Source organism: Anas platyrhynchos, chromosome 3 (assembly GCF_047663525.1).
Source record: "Anas platyrhynchos isolate ZD024472 breed Pekin duck chromosome 3, IASCAAS_PekinDuck_T2T, whole genome shotgun sequence".
NCBI lineage: Eukaryota > Metazoa > Chordata > Aves > Anseriformes > Anatidae > Anas > Anas platyrhynchos.
Genome location: NC_092589.1, coordinates 109,310,069 through 109,336,003, shown reverse-complemented (window position 1 = coordinate 109,336,003; position 25,935 = coordinate 109,310,069). Strand labels below are relative to the sequence as shown.

General features: G+C 37.6%; 1 protein-coding gene across 3 annotated transcripts in view; it reads right to left on the bottom strand.

Annotated features, from left to right (window-relative positions):
- Positions 1–688: 688 nt before the first annotated feature.
- KCNS3 (potassium voltage-gated channel modifier subfamily S member 3) overlaps positions 689–25,935 on the bottom strand; it is a 42,594-nt gene continuing 17,347 nt past the window's right edge. For all 3 annotated transcript variants that reach the window (XM_027455270.3, XM_027455269.3, XM_072036466.1), the window contains 2 exons: positions 23,130–23,314; positions 689–22,449 (listed from right to left, as the gene is read on the bottom strand). In XM_027455270.3, coding sequence (XP_027311071.1) covers positions 20,916–22,400 — 1,485 coding nt within the window. In that variant the 5' untranslated portion in view covers positions 22,401–22,449; positions 23,130–23,314 and the 3' untranslated portion in view covers positions 689–20,915. The remainder of the gene's footprint in view (positions 22,450–23,129; positions 23,315–25,935) is intronic.

The following is a 25,935-nucleotide window of genomic DNA, read 5'->3' as shown; positions in this document are numbered from 1 at the left end:
TGGATAAAGGGTAGTTCAGACTTGGCTATCCTGCTTCCTAGTGGAGCACTGTAAGCATTATATTATTAGTTGTAGTCAATTATCACAGAAAGACTGCAACCAGCTTCCCCAATCTTCCTGTCTAACAGCAAAGCTGTTACTGAGTTTTCAGAAAGAGTCCAATGTAGTTTATGTATTTTAAGTGTGTCCCATGAAATTAATTTCCTGAAAATACACAGAACTCCAGTAGAAGAAAACATCAGATGAATTTCAGTATCTTAAGCACCTGAATCACAGTATCGTATGATAGAAAATAACTTTAATGGCTTAATTATTGAAGGCACAGTGGATTTATTTATAATTCACATACAATTCACAAAAAAAAAAAAAAAAAAAAAAAAAAGACTTTGTCAGACACGGACCCTATAATAAATCACATATTGTGATCCTTTCTTTCTTTTTAGTAATGCCTTTTTGCCTGTAATGTAAATATCATTTGTTAATGTAAGGGTCCCAGAATTTGACACAGGACTATATTATGCTAGACCAAGTCATGTGGTTGGTTTTACCTCGAGATGTGAGATTAAAGATAGAGAATTCACTAACAAACACAGAGAAAAAATACACAAAGAAAGAGTAATGTCAAAATTTTATTGGTGTTGAGGTAGGTTGCCTTATTGTGGAATAGTCAGCCAAGATATTTGCACAGTTTGACTATTGTTAATTTTCACTTTTATTGAGATTTTACACAAACGGAGCAAGAAAATAGCAAGCAGTATCATTTACATATCACAGCATATCCAGGTTACACAGTGGCAGCAGCAAATGCCAACAGGCACAGTATGGAGCACAGGACCCAAGAGCTTAGTCAATTATACGACTAGTGGGAGATGTGCAGGCATCAGATGAATTATGTTAAAAAAGTGATTGGTGGGGAGGAAGTGCTGGGTTTAATGTAAGCCTTCTCCTGACAAAGGGGAAGGATACTTTTCTGTAGTGAAAGGGTGGTTATTGGGTGGTGAAATGGGAATTGGCAATAGGCTTTACTGGTGAATGAGAGACAGGATCAAATCTGTCACCACTGTCCCCTTCATATAACTTATGGATTGTGATTGTTTCCATTAAAGATGGGTTGCACAGGCTTGTTGGCCATCTGATTAGGAAAGTGCTGCTTTATCCCTTCAGGAAATAAGGAAGATTTTGTCTGACTGACTTTATGGCCATGTCAAATCCAATCATAGATGAGTCCTCCAAGAAATTAAAGATGGTTGTTCTATGATGAAGACAAACACACCTTTCAAACAGAGGGCAGACATCTACAATTTAAAAACATAATTTCACAGCTCCCATGACTTACTGGAGGAGGAAAGTGAAAACAAATACAACATTTTACTTTCTTGTTTGTTTTTGTAGGTGTTTTGACTGTTTGTTTGTTTGTTTTGGTTTTGGTTTTGCTTTTTTTTGCAAAGGAAATGATGCAGCTCCTGTTAGTTTAGTAAAATTAGAATGTACAGTGTCTAAGCAGGAGAACAAGAATATGTAATTATATTTGACTGCAGAACAAGAACATACAATCGTGGTGTGTGTGTGTGTGTGTGTGTGTGTGTGTGTGTGTTTTTAAATCTCTTTTTTACATTAAATAAACAGCTTTATTTATTTAATTAATTTATTTATTTATTTTTACTGCCAGTGCATCTTCGCTGTTTGGAAAACTAAATAATTGGTTACAGATAAGCCATAACAGAACTTTTTTCAAACTAAGCTGCAGAGAATAAATATTTAAATGTTCTCTAGGTACCGGTAGTAATTCTGGGTAAGACAGAGCATGGATGGCAACCTTTTGTTCCAAAATTTTCCTGTAAGAATTGCTATATTTCTAAAGCTCCTCTATTCTCCCTCCCTTCTGCACAAACTCCTTCCCCCTCTTCATTCAGTTACATCACATGTTCATACATGTAAATATGCATATCAAACAGTTCATAAAACAAACACTGCAGAAGAGCTAGTGACTTTTATTTGTAAATCGTAACTATAGAATGGATTGGATTTTTTTTAAAAGGGATATTAGCATTCTCTACTGATAATTCAGAAATAAATAAAATGATAAGAGGTGGAGGAAATTCTGAAAGGTTAAGTAGTTCTCATTTGATTACACATCTGAAAATCCATACTTAGATTACAACTTTAGAAACTGAACTGGAAATATCCCTATATTTACAGCAAATACTGATTACTCTTAGACTAGAATTAATAAAGAAGTAGTCATTTTTTGTGTTTTGTTTTGTGTTGTTTTTTTTTTTTTTTTTTTTTCTGAACATCTATTTTTGATCCCTATCTGGACAAACGAATTTTTCACTGAGAAACAATGGAGCAAAGAAGTAACATAGCCAGAGTGTTAAACATCGTAATTTCCTCCATTTCTTAGCTACTGCTATCCTACATTGATCTGTTCCTGTGCAAACAATGACACTTTTAGAACCTAGACACATTTTAAAGCTCTGGTTGTGGGTTTTACATAGGGATTATCTGAAGGACTCCAAGGGAAAGAGGATCTTCAGTATGCTGGTTGGTGCTTCAGCATGCTAAACAATTTACTGACCTATCCAGAAGTGTTCAGTCCATTACCATCTATGCAGGATATACAGACTTTCTGGAACACCTGTGTTCATATTTTAGCATCAAAAGTGTCCTTTGTATCCACACACATCTTTCATTACTTGGATTTGTTATTGCACACAACATATAAAAAACAGCTAGAAATGATATGGCTTGCAAAGCTGGCAGAACACTACTCATAGGTGCACTGCCATCTTCTGGGAGAATCTATCCAGTTTTGAAGCCAGATGAATTAGTTAGTTTGTCCAACTTCTGCCCACTGTAGTGAAGATGTTTTCCAAGCAGCTGACAGTACAGCTAAAAGCTTTGCATTTTAGCTTTATAATGCCTTGCTTCATTCAGGACCAAGAAACAAACATCATCACATCCTACAGTTATGACTACTAGCACATCAAACTGCTTAAGAAAATCTCTTTTATGGCCAAAGAAGACAATATAACATTTGCAAAACATTATCTTCAAAGTGATCAAGATTTTTAACTACCATCTCTGCAAGTCCTACTCCTATTCAATAATCCAAAGGAAAACACAAAAATTGGTTGTGTTCCATTCACAGAGATTCATTATGAGTTTGAGATATATCAGCCAATCTTCAAATAATTTAAAAGTTACTTCTTATCTATTTTTCATCTACTGACGCACACTGACCCTTTGGATCAGGCTATTAATAACCTGATTTACGACATCTTCCATGTTTAGACAGATAAGCAGGAAATCAGCTTCAAGAACTTGCATGTCTCTCTAAAAATATTTTAATAGTTCTAACAAAAAGCTTGGATGTCTCAGATGAAAAGCTACCAATCATTTCAAATATTTTTCCATATAATAATTTTGTTGCTTTTTCATAGACTAGAAAAACACTGCCTGAAATCTCTTGCAGAAATTGCATTGAATTTAAGGCTAATATAAACCAAATCTCCACTGCCTTTTGCAAGAGCAGAGGTAAGGAAGCAGAAAAACTGTTTATTCTGTGAGCAAATTTTATCAAATGAAACGTGGTTAAACTAAAACATCTGTCTAATTAAACCTCAAATTCCCAAGTAACAATATATTTTGCTGCTTGTATTGATAAGCCACTGCCATTGGCATTGACATGCCAGTGATTATCAGCTATACCCAAGAAAAGAAAAAAAACCACATATTACTGTAATCACTTATAATCACCAAAGTCACCAGGCCTCTTAACTTATCCTCTTTTTATTCTACCTCTTTTTGTCATAGGCTAGAAGTATGTCAGAGAGAGAGGAGTTAAACGGATTACCCATTAGTCACTGCTGAGTCTCATATTTAATATTTATGCTAATAAGCCGTTCCCAAGCCAGTTTATCAGTTAATGCACTCAGACTCTCTGTCATCCTACAAGCAATAATACTCATCAAAGCAGATTTTAAAGCAAATGCTTTATGCTGAAATGAAACAAAACCACTACTAGGGCTGATAAATGCTGGTAAGCCCAGGACAGGATGCAAAGACTTCAGAGGTCAGCAATTCCTCCACTGCCACCACCCTGTCACAGCTCAGACTGACTGCTACAGAACAATCAGTCAGTTTAGTGTATGTCTGCAACCAACTGCTTTTTGCATGTCCCATCTAACTCTGACCTCCAGGAGAGCTCAGCTGTGGCTCTCCACACAGTATTTGGAGGGCAAAAGTTAATTGAAACCAATTAGACTGCAACTATGTTGTCTAATGAACTCAGACCAGTGATGTAAAAAGACTACCAGGCTTTTTGTTACCATAAACATCCCTGGTGTTCAAAAGGTAAAATACAGGTATTTTCCAATCTCTGTTTACTCTGCAACTTGGTTTGACCATATTTAGGAACATCTGAGAAGCTCACAAGTATGAGAGTTAATTAATGAAAAAGTGTGCCTGATCTAAGTAGCTGACTCTTGTCATATAGCTTCTTATTCTCCTACTATTATCTACACAGCTGAAAGGACCCTGCAAAGAATGGCAGTTACTGGACAAAAAGAGAGGTTCACTGACATCAGTAATGCAATTCATCTTCAGTAATCCCATGAAAATCTTTTGCATACAAATAGGAGCTCACAGAAGGAGGCATGTGCTTCCCCTGCACAGTTCTTCCACACTGTAAATACTCTTTGGAAAGCTTACAACAGACAGACAGCTACAGTAGGGAGATATTGACATTTGTTTTGGGGCTGGGAGTGGACTGGTTGGGAGATTTCTTCTTGGACTGTGATGCATAGAAATGGAATTATGAGCTAAGTGTTCACACGCACTCACGTCAAGTAAAAATGAGGCAATTCAATTTGAAATTGGGACCAGATGCACTTCCAAGATCCAGGCAAGTTTCTGGGGCTACAGATGGATGGAAATAATTTGCTGACCAGAAATCTATGATTTTGTCAAAACCAACAGTCACAAAGTAACAAAGTAAAAGACAATAGTCTTTTAACAGTTTTTTTTTGTTTGTTTGTTTGTTTGTTTTTTTAATGCTGAATAGAGTCCTGCTATCCCATACTGTCTCAGGAGGAAAAAAAATAAAAAATAAGGGGTAGGGTGGGGGGTAGAAGGGGTTCAAGAAAATTTTCAGTACAAGAGAGACATATAGACATATACTATATAGACATAGTGGATCTGTCTTCCAGAAAAAATGAAGGTAAGCCATCACTCACCTCTCCTGAAAAAGCCAGAGTGCCCTGTGGACTAACTTTAATATAATTGTCTGTGTAGGAAAGATGCAGGAACATAACCTTGAACATGGGATGTATCCAAAAACAGGTTTACAAACATCTCCCATCCATGAGGACCAGAAACAGAAGAACTGGAGGGGCCTGTGGTACAGGGATTACTAAACCCCACTGAGCATAGCTGTGACTACACTCCATATTTTCCTTTGATGGACCTTGCTTTCTTCTGTAAAGCTCTGATGATCTTTGTGAAAAGAAAAGAAAATAGGAAGAAAAAATAAATAAATAAATAAATAAAAAGCTGTTCTACTGTAGATAGCAATAAGCAAGTGGAATTCCAGAAAGGCTGCAGGTCATACATTTTTTACAAATTAATATTCTGTTCTATGGAGAAAATTAATTCAGGATGTCATCACTTGTTACACCTGTCATTCAAAATAGATGGTTCCCAGACAAAGAAGTGCTTGAACAGCTCCTTCCACTTCCTTGCCCATGCACCTCACCCTCCTCACAGTCTGGGTTTGGCAGAGGCTTTCTCCTGGGCTTGCCAAAGTCATGTTGCAGCTTCCTCTGACCAGGAGCCACAAAAATGCTTGTGTTTGCTGGTAGCCTCCAAGGAACAAAGAGCTTTTCCCCAGGCTCAGAGAAGAGCCTCTCACCTCTCTCACATGCTCTTGCAGATGACTCAGACTGGGTCATGGATTTTGACTTTCTTCCAGCCCAAATCCATTTGAGGTCCATAGACGTGTTGCAGACAGAAGCACATCTTTCTGTCCTCTGCAGCAGTCATAACTGCAGATTTCTAGCATGCTCATAGCAATAATTTTATGGAAGGGTTCAGAAGAAATAAAGATGATTTGATACAAGTTATTCTCAGTTATTCTAAAGCCCACAGTATTTTTTAAGGATGCATATTCAGTTTGGGACACAATAGAAACTCTAGGTTTTAAGAATTATTTGAACACCCCCTATTTCAATATGTCATGACATGAAAATGAAGCAAATCATTGAGTATATCAGCAATGATAATTAAATATGTCAGCAAAAATATATTGCTGGCATTTGATTTTATATTGAAAGTATCCTTGAATGAATATTAGAGAGACAGGTCTTTTAGCTGAGTTGGGGAAAGTGCTGGAAATAAATGTTTCTCTATGCCCTCAGAATTCAGAAATGTTATTTCAAATGTTTACAAAGCCATATGTGTTAAAATACAGTTTCTAGTGAGCTAATCTATGAATCTCAAAATGAACAAAAATGATTGCTCACTTTCCCACAGGAAGAAATCATCAAGTTTCACTTGTGCTCCTTTTCCTGTATGATTAACTAATACTTCTGAAACAACAGATGACCTGCAGTAACCATTCACAGGGGGATAAAGTCATAAATAGATACAGTCTCAAAATATATTTATTTAAAATATAAACAACTCTCAGATCAGCAGAGCAACATGATAGGTTTGCTCAGCACTTATAAAGATATAAGTATCAAATCTTCCCACAACTTAGAACCTATACAGTTTTCTTGGATAATCCATGCAAGCAAAGCAATGAGATCTAACAACAGGAAGAAAAAAAAAAAAAAAAAAAAAAAAAAAAAAAAAGTCAGATATAGATATAAATATCTATGCTAACAATGAATACAGGCTGTCTATGTTGCACTGACTGGAAAAAAAAAAAAAAAGTTTATCAGTTTTATTACGACTTGCAAACGAGCATTCAGAGACATAATTAAGCTCAGATCTCAACATCAATGGAAAACTCAATTGTATCAGCATCAACAAAGCCTTTCTGATATAAATATCTATAAATAATGAGAAGCAGCTACACCAAAGACATGGATAAATATAGAAAAAAAAAATCTATCAATAAAAAAGACTGCACTGCCCAAATAGAATCAAATAAAATGTTGTGGAAGCTAAATCTTATTAATGCTTTAATGATATTAAAGTTATCTTCTATCAGCAGACCATTTTCTAAAAGGTTAGGAGGCAGCTGGAAACACCTATTGAGGGTACCAGCCATCCTCTGAAGATGCTATCTTCAGAAGCTGTGCTCCACAGAACATCATCTCTTTCGATTCCTTTGTAGAGTTCTCCAACTGTTATGGTAAAGCAGAGTTCAAAGGTTTGAACTGCCCCATTAATTCATCCAGGGCTTTATCATGCCACCATTTTCTCACATGTCAGGGATGCCATTACTTTTCTCTTTTAATCAAAGAGAGGAAGGACTGAAGATCTGCACAGACAGTTGCTGTGAATGCTGCCTTATTTAGGTTTGTGTCAAAGGGTCAAAGAGCAGGGGAAGCTGTGGGGACTAATAAGAAATACATGTATATTCCCTCCAATTAAGGAGTCATGTGCATAGCCAAGCTCAGCTGAAGGCAAGGCTGAGAGAGAGAGAACTAGGCTGGGCTCAGAGAGTGGCTCAACAATATTTTTACTGTGATTGACAGGTGAAACACTTGCTATTGGGACACAGAGATGCCATTTTTCAACAATACTGATAGGAGCTAAAAAGGTAGGCAAGGCACAAAGGAATAAGGCTGACTTTCTTTCATTTATTCTTTCACAACCAAATTTATGAGGCTGCTTGAATTTAAACTATGTATCTTGAAACTTTAGAGCATTTATAATAAATAATTTTGTGGCACATGTGAGGCCAGTGTTAAATACCATGAGATTTCATTGTTCATTCCATGAATGATGAAGCTTTAGAAACTGTAGAAGTCTGGCATCTATTCAGCAGTTGATTGAAATATTTTGTTCAAAATTACAGGAGACTTGGTACAAAGTTTAAATATTGTGTAGCCATTATATTATTCATAAGGCATTCTTTAAGCATACATGGACTGGCTGATCAGCATGTCAAACACAGGATATTAATGGAGACAAAACATAACAAAGAAAGGTAGGTCCTGACTTTAAAATGATACAGTGCGGAGATTATATTCCACCACCTTGAAATGAAATCATATTTGAAAAGTTAAGAAAATAAGGAAAATTTGTTTTGTCAAAGGAGAAACAGATAGTGTTTCAATGAACTAAACGGAGTTAAAGGGTTAAGGAAAGAGGTTCAATATACTAACAGGGATAAAAATGTGTGCTGATTTATTCAAAAGAGGCCAGGGAAATCAGGTTTTTTGTATGCAAAGCCTGTCAGAAAACAAAATTTCCTGTTGCTATGGAAATTGAAATGAAACCAAAAACTGTTCCCAATCACAATGGAAGGGTGGGATTTTGAAATTTCCTTTGGAAGAAACTTTTTTTGGGAAAACAATTAATTTAGAGCTATAAAAATATGTAGCTTCTGACATGTTAAATGCTTTGTGTAGATAAGGACCTGGATTTCTTTTCTATAGTTCAGCTCACTTCTGTTTACATAGTGAAAATGTTAATAGCTATATAATAACATATACACAAGATACAAGAAAAACTTTCTCACTACTACATGCAAATGTGTACATAACAAATCAAGCTGATCACAGAGCAGATGATTAAACATTTCTGCTTTACACTTTGACTTTTAAAATCAGAAATGAAATAGAATTATTAGCACTTCCTTACAAGGGAAGCTAGGAAGATAAATCAAATCTGCACAACACTCACATACATACTAAAATGAGCTCTACCAAGAAAAAGGAAGGCAAATGTGACAGAAACAGAGAGTAGCCCTAGAATTTTGCTTATGACAGACTGGCAACATCTCCCCATCATGTTCCCAAAGATCCGTTTACTGCATAAAAAAATATTTCAGTCTCTATTGAAACATATTCCCGGTCTCATCCCTGAAGACCCTTCCTATACTTCTGCCAGAGAGCATGGGAAATATTAGTTGACACCACAGAAGATATCAGCTTCTCCCCTTAAGCTCAAGACAGTGTCACAACAGCAATTCAAATGTGTGAGGCTAGGTCCCATACTTTGTTTTCTCCTCTTCATATCCCAATACTTGAGCCAGAGAAACTTTTGTTACACAGGTATCCAGCCCAATAGATTCCTTATTGAAACCATTGAACTGGGCCCTCATTGGAATGAATTCTCCCATCCCCAGCAAACTTACAGAAGTGTTGGGTTGTTACCACAACTATGGAGTCATGGAAAAAAAGGGTTGGGTCTCTGTCAAGAAGACAATAATTCAGGGGGGTTTCAAATTGGCTCACAGCTCCCTTCCACCCACTCAGATTTTGGTGATTCAGTAAATAATTGCTTTATTTTTTTTAAACCCAGCTGATTTGAAAAATATGTTTTATCTTTACAAAGATTTATATCAGTGTCACTGAGATAATGACCAGCTGGAGCTGGGCCTGGGTAAGGGGTCATAAAGGAGCAGGAAGAATCCTCAAACCACTTCTAACATCTAACCTCCATCTTCACTCTCCTCAGCTTGAACTCAGCTCCCTTACTGCCTAAAGGAGAAAAAAAATAAATTAAATAATAATAATAATAATAATAAAAAGCTTTTCCTTCTTGCAAGCCTTTCACATATATTAAGAATGATATATCTGTCCAAGTATTCTCTCCTGTAGACTAAAAAGCATAAATATTAAACAATAATATTAGAACAATTTCTCTCTTGATCCCTTCTATCTACTTTAGTACTCTACTTCTGCTTACCAGCCACTAAGCAGTTACTGGTTGATGCTAGTTTGTTTACTGGAAAGAGCTCTTTTTGAAACACATCCACCAATTATTCCAGAGGAACATAAATATCCATTTGTAAATACAATTTTAAATACTATTTAAAACAAATAATTTTCTCTGTGATCAGATTTCACGGTTAGATTCCCATCAAAGGAATCACATAAATTGATGGGGTCCACCAGGCTTTTCATGTGCTGGTTTGTTGTGCTTTAAGTATACTTTGATAATGAAGCTCTCACTTGTAAATTTGTTAAAATGGGCTCATTTTCTTTCTCAAGATATGATTTTCTTGCAACTACATTTTATTTTTCAACTCAAGCAAACTAGACCATTTGTTTTGCTTTACCAATCACAAGCTGAGTGCCACACACAACAGAAGGCAACAGATTGGCTACAGCAACGATGGAAATGACATGGATTTTTGCTCTGAATTCTCCAAGGAACATAAGCATTTTCCAAAGAATACAGCTAAAAGTGGATGAAAACTTTTTTTTTTTTTCTTTTTTTGTGAATAGAGAATTCATTGAAAAGGGCTGTGACAGGGAGACCAACTTTATTTCTGAATCCAGCCCACAGTTGGTGGAATTTTCCACAAAACAAACAAACCAAACAAAAACAAAACAAAAAAGGCAGGAAGGATTTTGGAACAGTGTACATTTCATTGTGAAATTTTCTAAGAGCATCTTTTTTCTGAGGATGCTGAAATGTTGCATTTCGACATATTCAAAAAAAAAAAAAAAAAAACTTTTTTCATTGTGAAACATTTTTTTTTTCCTATTTCAAACCAGCCTAAATTTAATCAGATGCAAGAAGGATTAACCCTTCAAAATCAAATGAAACATTGAGCCACATAAAAAAAGTTCAAGGGATCTTAAATTATGGACATTTTAGACAATTTGGTTCAGCAACCAAACAGAAAAATCTATTGTTAACTCTAATAAAATATAAAAATTTTACATAACTATGACAGGACAGAACAGAGGATGATTCTTTTTTTTTTCCTTTGACATTTCATTAAAGACAGATCATTTTAAAGAGCTTGGCCAAAACTAAAATCAGTTTTTCCAGCAAGACCTCAACTTCTTCTACTTCCCCACAGCTGAAGTCACCATTTTCACGCTAACATGAGGTCTTCTGCAAGACCACCCCATTTTTGACCATCATGCTCGCCCTAGGGAAGGATTGTACAGATTGAGACAACTGTCGTCCTACACAATTTAAATGTTTGAAAAGAGAGGCAAAAGACATGATGGAAACCAGAAGTGTTGGATGACAGAATGGCTGGCATGGGATCACATGAAACATTGATGAGAGCTGCAAGGGAAGATCCCAATCCTCTGTCACCCAAAACTACAGCTCTCCACCATGACAGTGACACAGCTGAGCAAGCCCCAGTCTGTCCCTCCCAATCTGTGCCCACTCATATTGATATACCTGCAATTTGGGCTTCCCAATGGAAGCAGGATTGGCTCCTGTTCCTTCCAGTATTGTAGCAATGACAGTAACAAAAAGCTTTGCTGTAAATTCTCCCAGCACTTGAGTTTCCATCACCCTGCCAAAGATATCTCTTAATTAATGTGTCAGAACCAGAAAGGATTGATCACAGTGATGGCTTCCTCCATTCTGAGCTTTATCAGGTCCCAAATTCCTTTTTCAGCTACTTTTTGACCACTTAATTAACAAATGATTCATCATCTGACTAGCCAAGAGAAAGAGGTATCTCAATCTTCATGAAAGGAATCAGAGATAGGAAAAAGTCAGCAATTTTTCTTTTCTTACTTTTTTTTTTAATGGTCATGTATATATAGTTTCTCGTTGATGATTAAATCCAACAAAGATCGTGCTCTGATAACTGTGGAAATATCTGCCCATGAAAGTTATTCTTCAGATACCTTTTTCTGCTTTTTTTTTTTTCACTACATGAACAGCCGTATATTTTTATTCTCTTTTTCTCCAATAAAAAAGAATCAGCCCATGTAAGGTTTATTGTAAATAATTTGTGTGCTGAACTGCATTTGTGATGATGAAGTCAGTGGCATTTCAAAGTAAGTGGATACTGGAATTATATGTACAGGGAGAACAGGATCTTGGCAATCCAAAAATTACATTCACCCTTTTTTTAAGCTTGCTGAATATCTGGGGACATTGCATGGACGATATATCCTAACACATGCCATATACCTAAAAGGGGAGTATGTGTTACTAAAGCCCTCCTAGGCTATAAAGTACAGAGTCGAAAGGGAAAGAGAGACCATGCAGTGAGCTAGGCTGTTGTATTCCCACTACAGACTTATTTCCAGGTTACTTTTGCTGTGCTTTATCCAGTTTTAAATGACCACAAGAAGGGAAACTGCACTTAGTAAAAGTCATGATATAGCACAGTCCTATTCCATTGAATATTTTTTTTTCCTGTAAGAGTGGAGGAGAAGAAAAGCTTCAAGACATGGGGACAACATTTTCCAACAAAGCATCATTGCAGTATGTCCTCTCTATAGACACAACTCTTGCCATCACCCCCTTTCTCCTGCTCCATTACACCCCTCCATCTGCTCTCATTGCCTCTGCCCTGATTTGGAAAATATGCTATCAGATTGAGAAAAACATTGTGGATAGGGCATAGAAGGCTGCAGTCAATGTGGTGCAGCAATGCAAAAGAAAACTGCTGGTGCAGAGACATAATCTTCTTTCCACCCAGCACCCCAAGCACAGCATACAGAAAAGCTGCATGGAGTATCCCTGCTGTGTGCATATTCCCTACCCCAGTCCACAGATACCTCCAACACTTATTTTCATATGGACTCACAGTGGCCCTAAACTGACTCTCCTAACACTGAATTTTCACCAACATTTTTTTTATCCTATTCCCATTGCTGCTCTGACATTACTCCTACACTAGGGCAGAAAAAACAGGGGAAAAAAAAAAAAAAGTATTTGAGCCACCTTTTCTCCCTCATTTCAGTGTTACCTTTCAAGGAAACTGGATTTTCAAAGCGCTTTCTGGATACCCTAAATCATATTGGGATGATTTTAAACATTAAGTGGTGCACATACAGATTTACAGTGAAAGTAAGCCAACAAAAATTGACGTTCCAGCTCAAAGCACCCTTGGCAAGGACCCACATTGCTCCTTGCATGCTCTCACTGCATTGCCTAATGAGATCACTCTGCATGCACCGCACTCCCCTGTAACGCAGCAACTCTTCGGCAAGTGCCAGCACAGTAGATGAAGAGATGTTACCTTTGGTGCCAGACTTCTAAAAGCCCACACAATAATGCTTTGACAGCTGTCCGATCAGTATGTATGTGTCTAGATACATAAAATACTCAAAGTACTAGTCTCCCATTTGCAGAGGCAGTCTAAAAGCCAAAAGCACATTATAGTACCAAAAGCTGCAACTAGACAGAACTAGTTTCATCCTTTCTCTTAACCTTTCATTCACTGAACTTACATTTTGTGACTTAAGACGCATTATATATACCATACCTCTGTGTGAATCCATATGTTGGTTAGGAATGCTTCTGATGAGATTATAATTCATCCTCAAAACCTGTAACAATATAGATGATATTTTCTACTCCAGATTCAATTGTGTAAACAAACAAACAAACAAAACCTCCAGAAAATAATATATTCATATATTATTTATTTTAATTTTTCAGTTACTACCAAAATAAAAAAAATAAAAAAATAAATAAAATTGTGTGGTGCCAAAGGCAAAAGAACAGAATTGCAAAATAAATTCTAATAAATTCCACGCACCCCAACATCCTGCCCACCAGCCATTTCTCTTTCCACACCTATAACTACAGCTAATTTAGTCTTTAAAAAAAAACCCTGCAAGGAAAAATATTGCTGTGCTTTTTTATGTTATGCTTTTGTGTTCAAAAAAAAGTTGGAACAACATAAAAAGTGATTGACCCAGGGGAGGGGGGTGTTTACAAAAAAGTCATGTTGGTTTTTAACAGCCTTAACTTCAATGTACCCATCATTTCATTCAACACTCTCAGTCACCACAGCACAGCAAGATTGTTACTCCATATCCTCCTGAACTATTCAGAGAAAAAGAATGAAAAATAATAAATAAATAAAATCTGTTTTTCCTTCCACCCAGGAGGCTTGTGAAGCTATGCTGTCAGCCACTAACGTCCTCCTGCTTCATACAAAATCTCTGTGCACTTCTGAGCATTACACCGGCTCTTTGTACAGTTATTCACCACACTTTTTTCCAAAGATACACAGTCTAAACACAGAATATTGAAACCTCATTAAAAAAAAAAAAAAAAAAAAAAAAAAGAGAGGAAGGAAGGGAGGGAGGGAGAGAGAGGGAGACGAGAGAAGAAGAGAGGAAGAAATGGATATTTGTGTACTTGGGGTTACATCTCCTGGAATTAAATGCCAGAATTATCTATCTCCATGCTGTAGGTCCTAAGTTGATCTTCAAATAATTGATAAAAAAAATATCCCAAAGTCCTAAATTTCACTAAAATCTAAAGTTCAGGAGCAGAGAAGATTGCTTTCTCTGAAATGCATGACATTTGACTCTGTCAAAAAGTAATTCTGGACAGACAAACTTATTGAACTCTTTCATGCTTGCAGTTTTGAGGTTTCTGGGAAATGGGGTAGAAGCTGCAAGGATAATTTATAGCATGTGTAACACTTCAGAAGCATCCAACCTCCAGTCAGCGTGAAAGGCAGATGCAGCATCACGGCTAGAAACTGGCCTAGAGAAAAGGACACATTGTACCCTGCAACAAAAAGCCTATGGGAAGAAAATATATTATTGCATCTAATGGAACAGGTTCAAGGTTATATATAAATCTCTACCTGTGATTCCATAAAAGCACATGGATCAACACAACACAGAGTAGGCCCCAAATGGCTGTAGCTAAATATCTGGACCTTGAACTTCTCCCTTGCATCTGCTTTCTCTCCCAGGTAGCTTCCTAGGGGTGTAGGAGTGTGGGGACATCAAATTCAAAGATATTATTCCACCTCCTGAAAGCCTGTTTATTCCACACAGACCTCATTATACTCTCACGCATACCCATTCCTTCCTAGGACCACAAGCATGGTAGCCCCATGAAGGGACTTTGGAGTGGTTCCCAAGGCCATACAGGTCCCTCAGCCTCTATGCACTACCAAGAAGAGCTCAGTACTAACTGTGCAAAGGGAGAAATGGAAACCCAAGTACCAGCACCTGTGTTTGGTCCCTTGACCTCCCCACAACTAAGGCAGGTACAACCTTAATATTGCAGTTGTAGCCAATGTTTTTGCAGTTTCTCCAAGCTTGGATATTTTTTCTGGCTTCACAGCTGTAATACCAGGAGTTGGCTCCATTATAATATTTATATTAATGTACAGAGACAGACTTTAAAACACATGGCACAGTCAGAATATTTCATATAGCTTACAGGAAGCCAAGAAATAATGCAAATTTGGGTCACAAAAGTACTGTCAGCATACTGTGCCTGCCTCTGCCAACACTATTTTGCTCCCTCTGGTACTTTATTATGTGTATTTTTTAATTACTAAAGGAAACTGAAGTTCAACTTGCAGGTTATTCCAGACTTTAACAGACAGCTAGCAAGGCTTTTTGGGAAAGTCCAGATTTTCTTGTACAGGAAGCTGTTTTTAGCAATATTATGCCAAATTAATTCCTACCCAGCAGCCATCACTGAGCAACATTAACGTAACAGAATAAATTCCTGTGTCTGTCTTCATGTCACCCACGTCCAAAGACCTACATCAGAGACATGACCCTTCCTACATATACGTTGTTCAGGGGATGGCACCACCATAGTCAAGTGCCTACACCTTGTGGTGTCACACCCATCACATCTAACTTTATCTACCTAAAGGCCAGGCATCTAACCGAACTAAACCATACAGGCTTGCTACATAGCCAATGGACGTGTGTCCCATCTTCTGACAGGACCTTTGTATACATAGGATGTGCTGTTTCCTGAAGAGGTCTGTTTTTTCTCAGTTGACAGAGAGAGTCCAGACAATCAGCCACACAATAGCTGAAGTTAGGGGACATAAATAATGCCCAGGATGCCCTTCTCTCTGTGCTGATTCATAAAAAATCCTAAGACAATAAGAGCAAATTATACCATAACAATATCCAGAATACTTGTGTGTGAGTTATAATAGGATTTGAGTGGAAATACTGTTGAATATCATAATGAAATAGGAAAATTAGACAGTATATATGTCATTAAATAGTAGAGACTAACTAAAGATTAAACCATTGTAATGCCTTCTTGAGCTCTGACTTGAAAGTCTTGAAGAAACAGTGAAAGATTACCTTAATAAATCACTACAGGAAACCATATAATATTGCTTTTAATCAACAAAATACTGAAATGGTTAAGAGTTCCTCATTCATGAAACCAAATTGTCATGGCTGAAACAAGAAAGGCTCTTTCCAGCCAGATGCCAGAAATGGGTTTTCCTCCTCAACCAGCCCTCAATTTGGAAACTCCTTGGCCAGGAGGTTCGTGGTCACGTTAGGGGTGGTGCAAAGTCTTTCCTTCCCACTGATATGAGATCTGGGGGAATCAGACGTGGGTTTGGGTGAGAGAGCCATTGACTTGCTTTTCTTCCTATATCCCAAGCAAAGACTACCCCCTTCAATATATTCATTAAAAATAAATGAGATGTAGATAATTTCCCAATGAAGCAGTCACATTTTTATTTAATCTAATTATTACACCTAAAGGAACTCTGCCTTTTGCTCCTTAACTATGAATTACTGCTGTTTGTCCTTCCTTAGCTGTGCCAGTGGAAGAGCAACTTCCAGAGTGGAAATAAATGTCAACATCTTGTAACCTGTCTATAGGCACACAATGGCTCTTCCTTCTGCTAGATCGTGTTTGGACCATAGGCCCATCATGAAAAATTAACTCCAACCACAGAAGAAATTTAAAAAATAAAAATAAAAAAATAAAAGTCTCAGTGAGTTGTGACATTTTGCTGTGCTTAGAAGAGATGTTGCAATTATGGTGCAGCAGAAAGTGCTGAGATTGTTTATTGACATCTGCTCTTGCCTCTTGATTGACAGAGCATAAACATCTCAGAAATATAAGCAGCAGCACTGCAGCTATAGAGCACCAGACAGTAATATTTACTGACTGCAACTGAGCTACTGCTATCAGACACAAATTGCACATCTAGCACAGTTATTTTGATTTTGTTTCAGAAATGTTCTTTTTTGGATGAAGAGGTATTAGCAGCTTCACAAATACTGTCAGCTAATCAAAAAATATCAGAGAAGCTCTCCATAGCTTAGCGGCTTTCTGTCACTTGTTCAACTTGTTAGGGATGTGTGGAAATGAATAAATGCATTAATACACAGCATCCCAGCCTGGGTGAGACCGTATGCTGCATTTACCAGTCAAAGCTGCCTGACACTTTCAGCATTCCCTGACAGCAACCTGTTCGCATGGAAATCAGACCAGGCTCTGCTTTTAAATGGTAATATTTCGCATTACAGTGCTTGACACTAGTTTCTACCTAACCGATAAGTTATATTTTGTTTCTTTGCCTAACACAGATGTGCTATCACTTATTTAGCTTATGTTTATGCTTTGCCACTGATTTGCACCACATACTGACTTTTCCTACACAAAAAAGCACAGCCCATAAGAGTGTCCATACGCACAACAAGACTATTCACTAATTTCACCCCAGCTAAGCTCTGTTTGTTGCCAGCCAGGCAAATGAAAGATGCCCTTCTGGACTCAGAAAGACCTCCCTCTTGTTCCTCTACATTTGCTTTTTAAAGTCTCCTGACACACACCAAAAGGCAACAGTGACAAAGCCTGCTCCCGGCAGGGCGTAAACTGGGACAAGCTGGGCGATACCCCATCCTACATCACACTGGGGGAGAACTCTGCTAGCACAACTGCTACTGTGGAAATACTGAATATCAAAAGGGAAGTGCTTGCCATCAAGACAAAGAAACTAATAATGTGCCAGAAAACTGTTTTGTATAAAGACAAGCAAATTGCTCCCATACAAAATGGGATGCATATCTGAACATAACCTCTTCTGTGTTTTGGTATCTGAAACAGAGCAGATGAGTGAAGAGAATTTAGGCAGCATTTTAAAAGAGAAAAGCATGTGGTACAGGAATAAAATAGCAATAAAGACAATCTGCCTTCCATTGATACTGTGTTGATATTATATAACTCTAGACCAGGAAAGAAGACGAAATAAATAAGAAACAAATCTCCTCTTACACTCACTTCTTAACAGTAAATTCTACTAAAACTACCACTAGCAGAAAGAGTATGCAGTATTTCTGTATTTACTCTCATCTGCTATTTGCTGGCACTCAAGACTTGTGTCACTTTTCCGTACCGCTGCATGTTAAAGGATCAAAGTTCTGCTTTGAGGGCAGAACTTTTGGCATGAAACAGGGCTCACATCCTGCTCCATGTCATGTCAAATTGAGGAGCTGGATTTATTCCAGCAAAGGAAACAGATAACAACAAAGCCTTTTTTTTTAAAAAAAAAAAAAAAAAATTTTTAAAAAAAAAAAAAGATGCAACTGATATGAACAGAGTTCTGGTCTCATCCCAGAATAACACATGGCATAACACATGGACACGTACTCTACCTTCTGATATGGTCCAAAAGATATACCTCACTGTGTTGCAAGATTTATCTACACATTAAAAAAAAAAAAAAAAAAAAAGAGTAACTTAGTGTCAAATTTTTAAGATTGATTAATGTGATCGATCAAGAACTTATGAATTTTATGATAAATTACCATTTAGTACAATTTTTCTGTGATCTTTGGGTAATGTTTAATATACAAAATGAGATTTTCAATAGCGTGTGTTTTTTCAATGATTTAATAGAAATTTCTTGCCGTTTTTCTTGCATTACAATATTTTTCATTCCTTTTGAACTTCAACAGCAATGTGATTTATCTTTATGTGGAAACTGCCAAGAGAGTTACTTTGGACAGAGCAATTTTTATGCTGTTATTCTGCTGGTTCTTATTACATTCACATGCACATACATATTTAGCATTTTATATCATTGCATCTTTGTAATACTAATTGTTCACTAAGAACAAAACACATCTAGGCTAACTTTCCCTTTGGTTTTCCTGCATTAACAATGGGAAGAATTAACCTAAATTATCTGTGAAGCATCACATACACTTATGATACTCAGCAACTAATAAACCAAATTCTGAAGTTTCTCCAAAGCTCAGAGTATTCCCACAATACTATGTTGGTGCACAACAGTCCTGAGGGACACCTCTCTCCAAGGTACAGGTTGATCCACCCCATTCTTTTTTTCTCATTCTCCTGGGAAGAGGTTGGAGCTCTGTGCCTCAGCAAGTACAAGTGCACTTCAGCTATTCACTCAGTGTACTTTGCAGTAGAAATTCTGGCACACACATGAAAAATCAGCCTTCTGGGTTATTCTGCAGAGTAATTGATTCCCATCTGGGTTTACTCAGTCTTGAAGTCAACTCCTATTGAGTTTGATCTGCCTGAGTAGAAACTGATTCAGCCCAATAGGAATTACAAAAAAAAAAAAAAAAAAAAAAATCCTCTCTTTAAGCAAAATATCAATATCACAGTAGCTTGGATTCTCCATTGCCCAGCATCTAATTTAGTCACCAGAAAAATAATCAAAACAAAAACCTAAAAAACCCCTATGTTCACAAATATTATTAACTACTATAATGCCCTCAAGTTTCTCCAGCACTTCTTCTTGCTAGGCTCAAGGGCCAGCTTCCCTTTTAAATAGCTCTAGAAGATACAGTTTGAACCAGAGCAGGATTAGCTAGCTGCATAAGAAAACCCTGGAGAAGAGAGGGATGCACAGTGCTGCAGCACTCTGTCAGGCAATGAGAGCTGCTCCAGTCCATAGCACAAGCCAGGAAGGCTGCTGTCATCAACAGAAAATCTTTAGAAAAATGAGCTGCAACAGTTTTACTTATGCCCACATGCATTGCACACTCTACCTCTCAGATGGTCAATATATGGTAGAAGAGAGCACGTCCATGCATCTCCATTCCTTGGCATTACAGTCCTGGACTGAGAACCAGTGCAGTTGAGATGCTGCTCACATTTTCTTCTAACCTCCAGCAAGGAAGCAGAGCTGACAGCAGGGAGCAATAACTTCTAAAGACCACCAGAGATGTTTGCTTCAGTACCCATAAAACAAAGCCTCTGGGGAAGCCACTAGGGTGGTCTTAATAACAGCAGGATCCTCTCCAGGCACCAGAATTGCTCAGGTTTGCAATGACAGAAAAGGTGGTAAAAAGGTACAATACTCTCCTTTCCAGCCCTAGGCCACATGCTTCATCCTAGGACTCATGATTTAGACCCTTTGGGACCTGCCAGAGCTTGGCCATACTGGATGTGGAACACTGGGAAAAATACAGGCACAATGGGATTAATTTATTTTAACAAACTAAAAATGTATTGTGCTTTTGGAAAGAAATTCATAAATATTATGCTTCCATGGAGTAAAAACAGTATGTACCAATACATTTTCTGTCCCAGCTTAGGAAGCTGCTTCCCAACTCCAGTATTAGATAAATGTTTTACAGTTTTACATGTACATAATTCCTTCTTTCTTCTGATGTATTTGCAGGTAAAGACTTTACTGATGTGCCATAGTTTTTATATGTTTGCAATATATGTCTGCCTGAACATATAAGCTATCAGATTTCTACAGGAAAAAATAAAAAAATAAAATAAAATAAACTCCAATCTCACGTTTAAATCTGTTTTCCTGCCTTTCTTTTTTTCTCCCCAAAATGCATATCGCTAGTTGTGTAAAAGCTAAACCACCATATGAGGCATATTTTAAAGCCTCATATAAACAATGAAGCCTGTATGGCATCCTCAGAGCAAAGAATGTCCAAATATGGCTGAGAGTTAAGTACCCTGAGAATTAACTGCTCTTAATAAATTCACTGAAGTTTCTAAGTCCACATTTACCAAGGATCAGAAGAGAGAAATAAAGGAAGGAGAAATAATTCAACTCATTTTCCTGTACCATTATCTAAAGATGTTGTGTTATAAACATCCTCCATATCTTGAATGCTGGAGGCATCTGTTGAATCTTGGTCACTGACTACAATTCCTACTGAAGAAAGGCTAGAAATGAATGAGTGCATCTTTTTTGCATAAATATCCCTAATGTTAAAATAAGGTAGGTCATTACATTTCTCTTTGCGATCATTGTTGCATTGGTCTGGATCAATATCTTTTTGCTTTTGATAGTACTTAGAAAACTTATTGAAAATAATGGTGATTGGAAGTGCTACCACTAATATCCCACAGATAATGCATAGGGTGCCAAGCAGCTTTCCAGCAAGCGTGACTGGGTAAGTGTCCCCATAACCAACAGTGGTCATGCTGATGGTTGCCCACCACCAGCAAACGGGGATGCTGTGCAGTTCTGATGAGTCGTCATCCTTCTCCACTGAGTAGACAAGAACTGAAAAAATAGAAATCCCAACAGACAAAAACAAAAGGAGAAGTCCAACTTCCTGGTAGCTATGTTTCAAAGTAGCGCCTAAAGACCTCAGTCCTACAGAATGCCTGGCCAGTTTCAGGATGCGAAATATCCTCATTAACCGCAGGATCTGAACCACTTTCCCCATGTTTTCAATATCTTCACTTTCTTCTTCCTTCGTATCCACAGCCAAGGTGGCATAAAATGGGATAATAGAGACAAAATCAATGATATTCAGTGGTTTCTTCCAGAACTTCTTTTGACTTGGGGCAGTGATGAGCCTGATCACTAGCTCAGCAGTGAACCAAATAATGCACGCAATCTCCACAGCTTCCAGCACAGGGTCTTCAATCTCCCTGTCATTGGCATCCAGCCTTTGAAACTCAGGCATGCTGTGAATACACATTGCCACAATTGACGCCAGGACAACACTTAGGGAGGACACCGCAATTAACTTGGCAGACAAGCAGTATGCAGGATTTTCCATCCTGACCCATATCTTCTTTCTTATTTCACCAAAGCACAGATTATCAAACTTTTCCAACTCCTTATCAAATATGGATGATTCTTCGTTAGAGGAGTCAATGCTTCTGTCATTGCTTTTCTGATCCCAGTCTTTCTCGGGACCTTCTTCTTTCCTTTCCTGGTACCGATTGCTGCAGCAGGAATCAATAAACAGCTCATTTATCCCCCAGTATTCTATTTCCTGACAGAAGGAAAAGACACAAAGCTCCTCCATGACATGAAGTTTCCCAGTGTAGTAAAAATTCAGAACATATCGGAACAAGGAAGGGTTCCTGTCAAAGTAATATTCCTTATCTGCAACACTATAATCATCACATAGTTCCAGAATAGCCTCTTCTGAATGGCATTTGAGAAGTTTCCCAAGTCTGGTATGAGGAAACCGGAGCAAAGTGCTTTGATCCACTGATTGCTTAAAGCCACCAACATTCAAATTGATAAGTTCTGCATCTTTGCCGGGTCTGCGGAAAAATTCACCATAAACCATTTTGAACAGAACAGTTCCACTGCTAGTGCCCAATGAGATTACATTGAACCTAAAAAGAACATAAAATATTATTAGAGCACTTAATTCTGTTTTGCTCTTCTGACACATTCTTTTTTCTCCAGTTACTGTGTAATGTTGTAACAAAAAAAAAAAAAAAAAAAAAAAAGATTATCATTATTTAGAAGTCCACAGAAGTAGGTTTAAATTAATTTGACAGTTTAACTCAGCTTTACTAAAATTTGAGAACTATAGACTCTGTTTTAGCTCCCCTTAATTTTTCTAGTGTGCAGGAAGAATGCCTAATTTATCGATAAATCAGTCTCTGTATTACTATCACATTGAAATTAATACTTAATAGATACTGCAATGAAGCTGGAAATCTTTGGTTTAAAGAGAGAAAATTTGATAATCCATCAAAACATTTAGGACAAAGCTTAAGAGCAAGTATCTCAATTATGGTGTCGGAGAGCTGTATTGATTTATATGAACTGGCAATTTATAATCCACTACTTTCGGCATTATCTGCATGAGTGCGAACTGCAATTACTTCCATTGTAATACCAATTCATTTCTTTCTGGAGTCATCTACAGAAAAGTGTTCTGTATTCTTGAAAACATCAAATGTGCATTTGAAGCTTTCCAGTTCCTGACTTTAGAATTTTGCCCAGTCCATATTTGGACATCTACACTCCCTCCTCAAGGTACTTGGCTCACTGGTTTCCTACTCACCTGGAGTGTCTCAACCCTCTCACGACCTTGGTCAGTTCCAGAAGCTCTTCCTATTTTGCCACAGCATGGATACAATCACTATGGTAATGCTGAGAAGCTGGTGTTCAATTGTCATTTCTGGAAACAGAAGCTTCCAGAGATGGAACTTCCAGAAAAATTTTGCCTTAGCACGTAACTGTGGATACCTGCAGATAGACAGAAGGACATTTAAATGCTTCCACATTTTTCTGTAAATTATTCAGCTGCAACTGAATTCAAAAAGGCAGATACAGTTACCAGACAATAAGTTAATTTCTTTTTTTTCAGGATAATTTAGCTCTTGCTTTCCTTCTAAGAAACCATTGTCTTCAAGCCTAAAGTGGCAGTTCTTACACTTTTCATGAAATTATATCACTTCTGATCATACAGAGAGCAAAATTTTTTGATCTCTGACACTAAAACATTAATTGATGTATACTAAGCTAATTGATTTCAATTTAATAGGGAAGTTAATTAATTTTAATTGTGGCAAGAGAGCATTGTAATCCTCCAGTGCTACTGGGTGGATTCACATATACAAGTATATAGTTCTAGTGCTCTTTAATGGCATGGGCAAGTTACTCAAGGAACACACAATATTTTCTATACCTGTCTATTTTTCAGTGCCTCCTATGGTAGTACCAACGCTGATTCAGAGTCTGGATCTGTTAGAGTTTGAATATTTTCTGCTGCACCTCAAGGTCTCCTGGCTCAGTTAATGAAGGTCACTAGAGTTCTATCTATTTCCCTGTTCACAGTGTGTGCAACATGGTTACGCCCCTGCTGTACATTAACATGAGACAGGAGCATCAGCACTTATTTATGTAGAAGAAACCTAGACACTTTCTCAAACAGGAGTCACTGTAGATGGCTGGAACACCAGCCCTGAAGAGTGAGTCCTGCATCACAGCACCAGAACAAGTAAGAAGCAAAAAATAAATAAATAATAATAATAATAAAAATCTGCAATCTTTATTCATTGTCAACTAAAAGAATTCAGCTTTCATTCTGCCTTGGGCATTTGTATTAATAGGCCAGTTCCTCAGAGCCATCTAGCCCCACTCCATCAATCCATAAAGATATCAAGTGTTTTCTTGCTGTATCTCCAAATAAAAGATGAGATCCACAGAGTCTTGTGGAGAAGGGAAGACTTGACTGAAATGAACTAACTGACCTCTTGGTACGAAACAACTGTGAATAACGTGAACAGAGATAAGCCTGCATCTCGGTTACTGCCAGCTACAGCTTCATCAATCACCCCAGGTAACTTGTCATACAATTCTTCGGCACATCTGTCTAATGCAGAACAGACCTCATATTTTTAAAACAGATTGACTTTAAACTGGATGCATTGTGGAGATGGAGACATTTTGCAGCTCATTTTCAAGTCTATCACCCCAAGTGGGTGATACCCCTGCAAGGCTGCTTGCTTCAGAGGGAGGGATCCACTCCACTGCAGAACTCCCAATACCATTTTACTGCAGTGGGACCTAAATGGAGGTCCCATCCTGCTCCACTGTAGGGTCAACCTTCATGCACAGTGCTGTCCTGGTCACTTGTTGACTGTAGCAAAAGACAGAAATGGGAAAAACTCTACAAAACTGGGTTCAAACTTATTAAATGCCAAGGAGAGGAGAAGGAAATTGAGATACAGATCCATGCTCGGAGGCAAAGCACCAAACTGCTTTGAAAAGTCTATCAGCGAGAAGCTGAATCCCTCCAAGACTATTCTGTAGTATCTGTGAGATGCAATTATATATTTGCTCTGTGGTGCAGAACACCTGTTATTTAGAACAGTAACTCCCTGCAACTGCCATGAAGGAAAGAACTACTCTTGTCTTTTTGCCACTCCGGTGCATTCCAGCCAGAGAGAGAACAGAGAAAATAGACCACCAGGAGCTCAGTGTTTTAGTGAATAAGTTAAGACACCCAGGGTTTAACTGCAGATCCACTTCTCTGTTTAGGGGAACATTACAAAGGACATTCTGAGCCATGAACTTCTCATTCTCTTTACCTTTAACCTCCCTACATGCAATTTTGTTGTTGTTTTTCTATAGTTGTTTCTTTGGTGTTGTGTTTTTTGTTGTTGTTACTTTTTTTATTTGTTTGTTTTAAGATAGCCACAAACATCAATACAGATCTATTCAGTACTGTTCTCTTTTCAGTATATCCCTTGCTCTGTTTTTCTGTAGTTCCTCGTGCAAGTAGGAACACAGAGTGTAATGCTACAAGCATGTATTTACAAATTTTTGTTCAGAAGACTCTTTCAAACCAAAGCTACTGGACATCTCAGTTATCTTCTTGTGTGTAATTACTGACATCTATAAGACTTCAACAACTAGGCCCTGAAGATGGTGCAGATAAATATATTCTCTGGTAATTAATTTTGAAAAAACATATTTGTATCCAGAGTGAGATTTATTTATGTAGTCAAAGAAATGTTATTTTTGAAAATGGAAAAGAGTACTACAAACTCCTTTAAACAACTTATCTTAAATCCAAACCAGTTGGAAACATTAATCTTACTGTGTGCATAGACTACCATACAATCAAGATAAGTTCTCATTCTGTTAAAACACAAAAGGGAGCGGGGGGGGGCGGGGGGGGGGGGGGAGGGGCAGGGAACTGTATGAGAAATACTGCTTTCTAAACAAGAATGACAGAGAATGGTCATTTTTTACAGGATGATAAACTGAGTATATAGAGGTGATTTTACACCTTAAGATGTAGTTAGAAGACAGGTATTTACTAGCTAACAGAATGACTGTAAAACACCATTGCTCAAAGT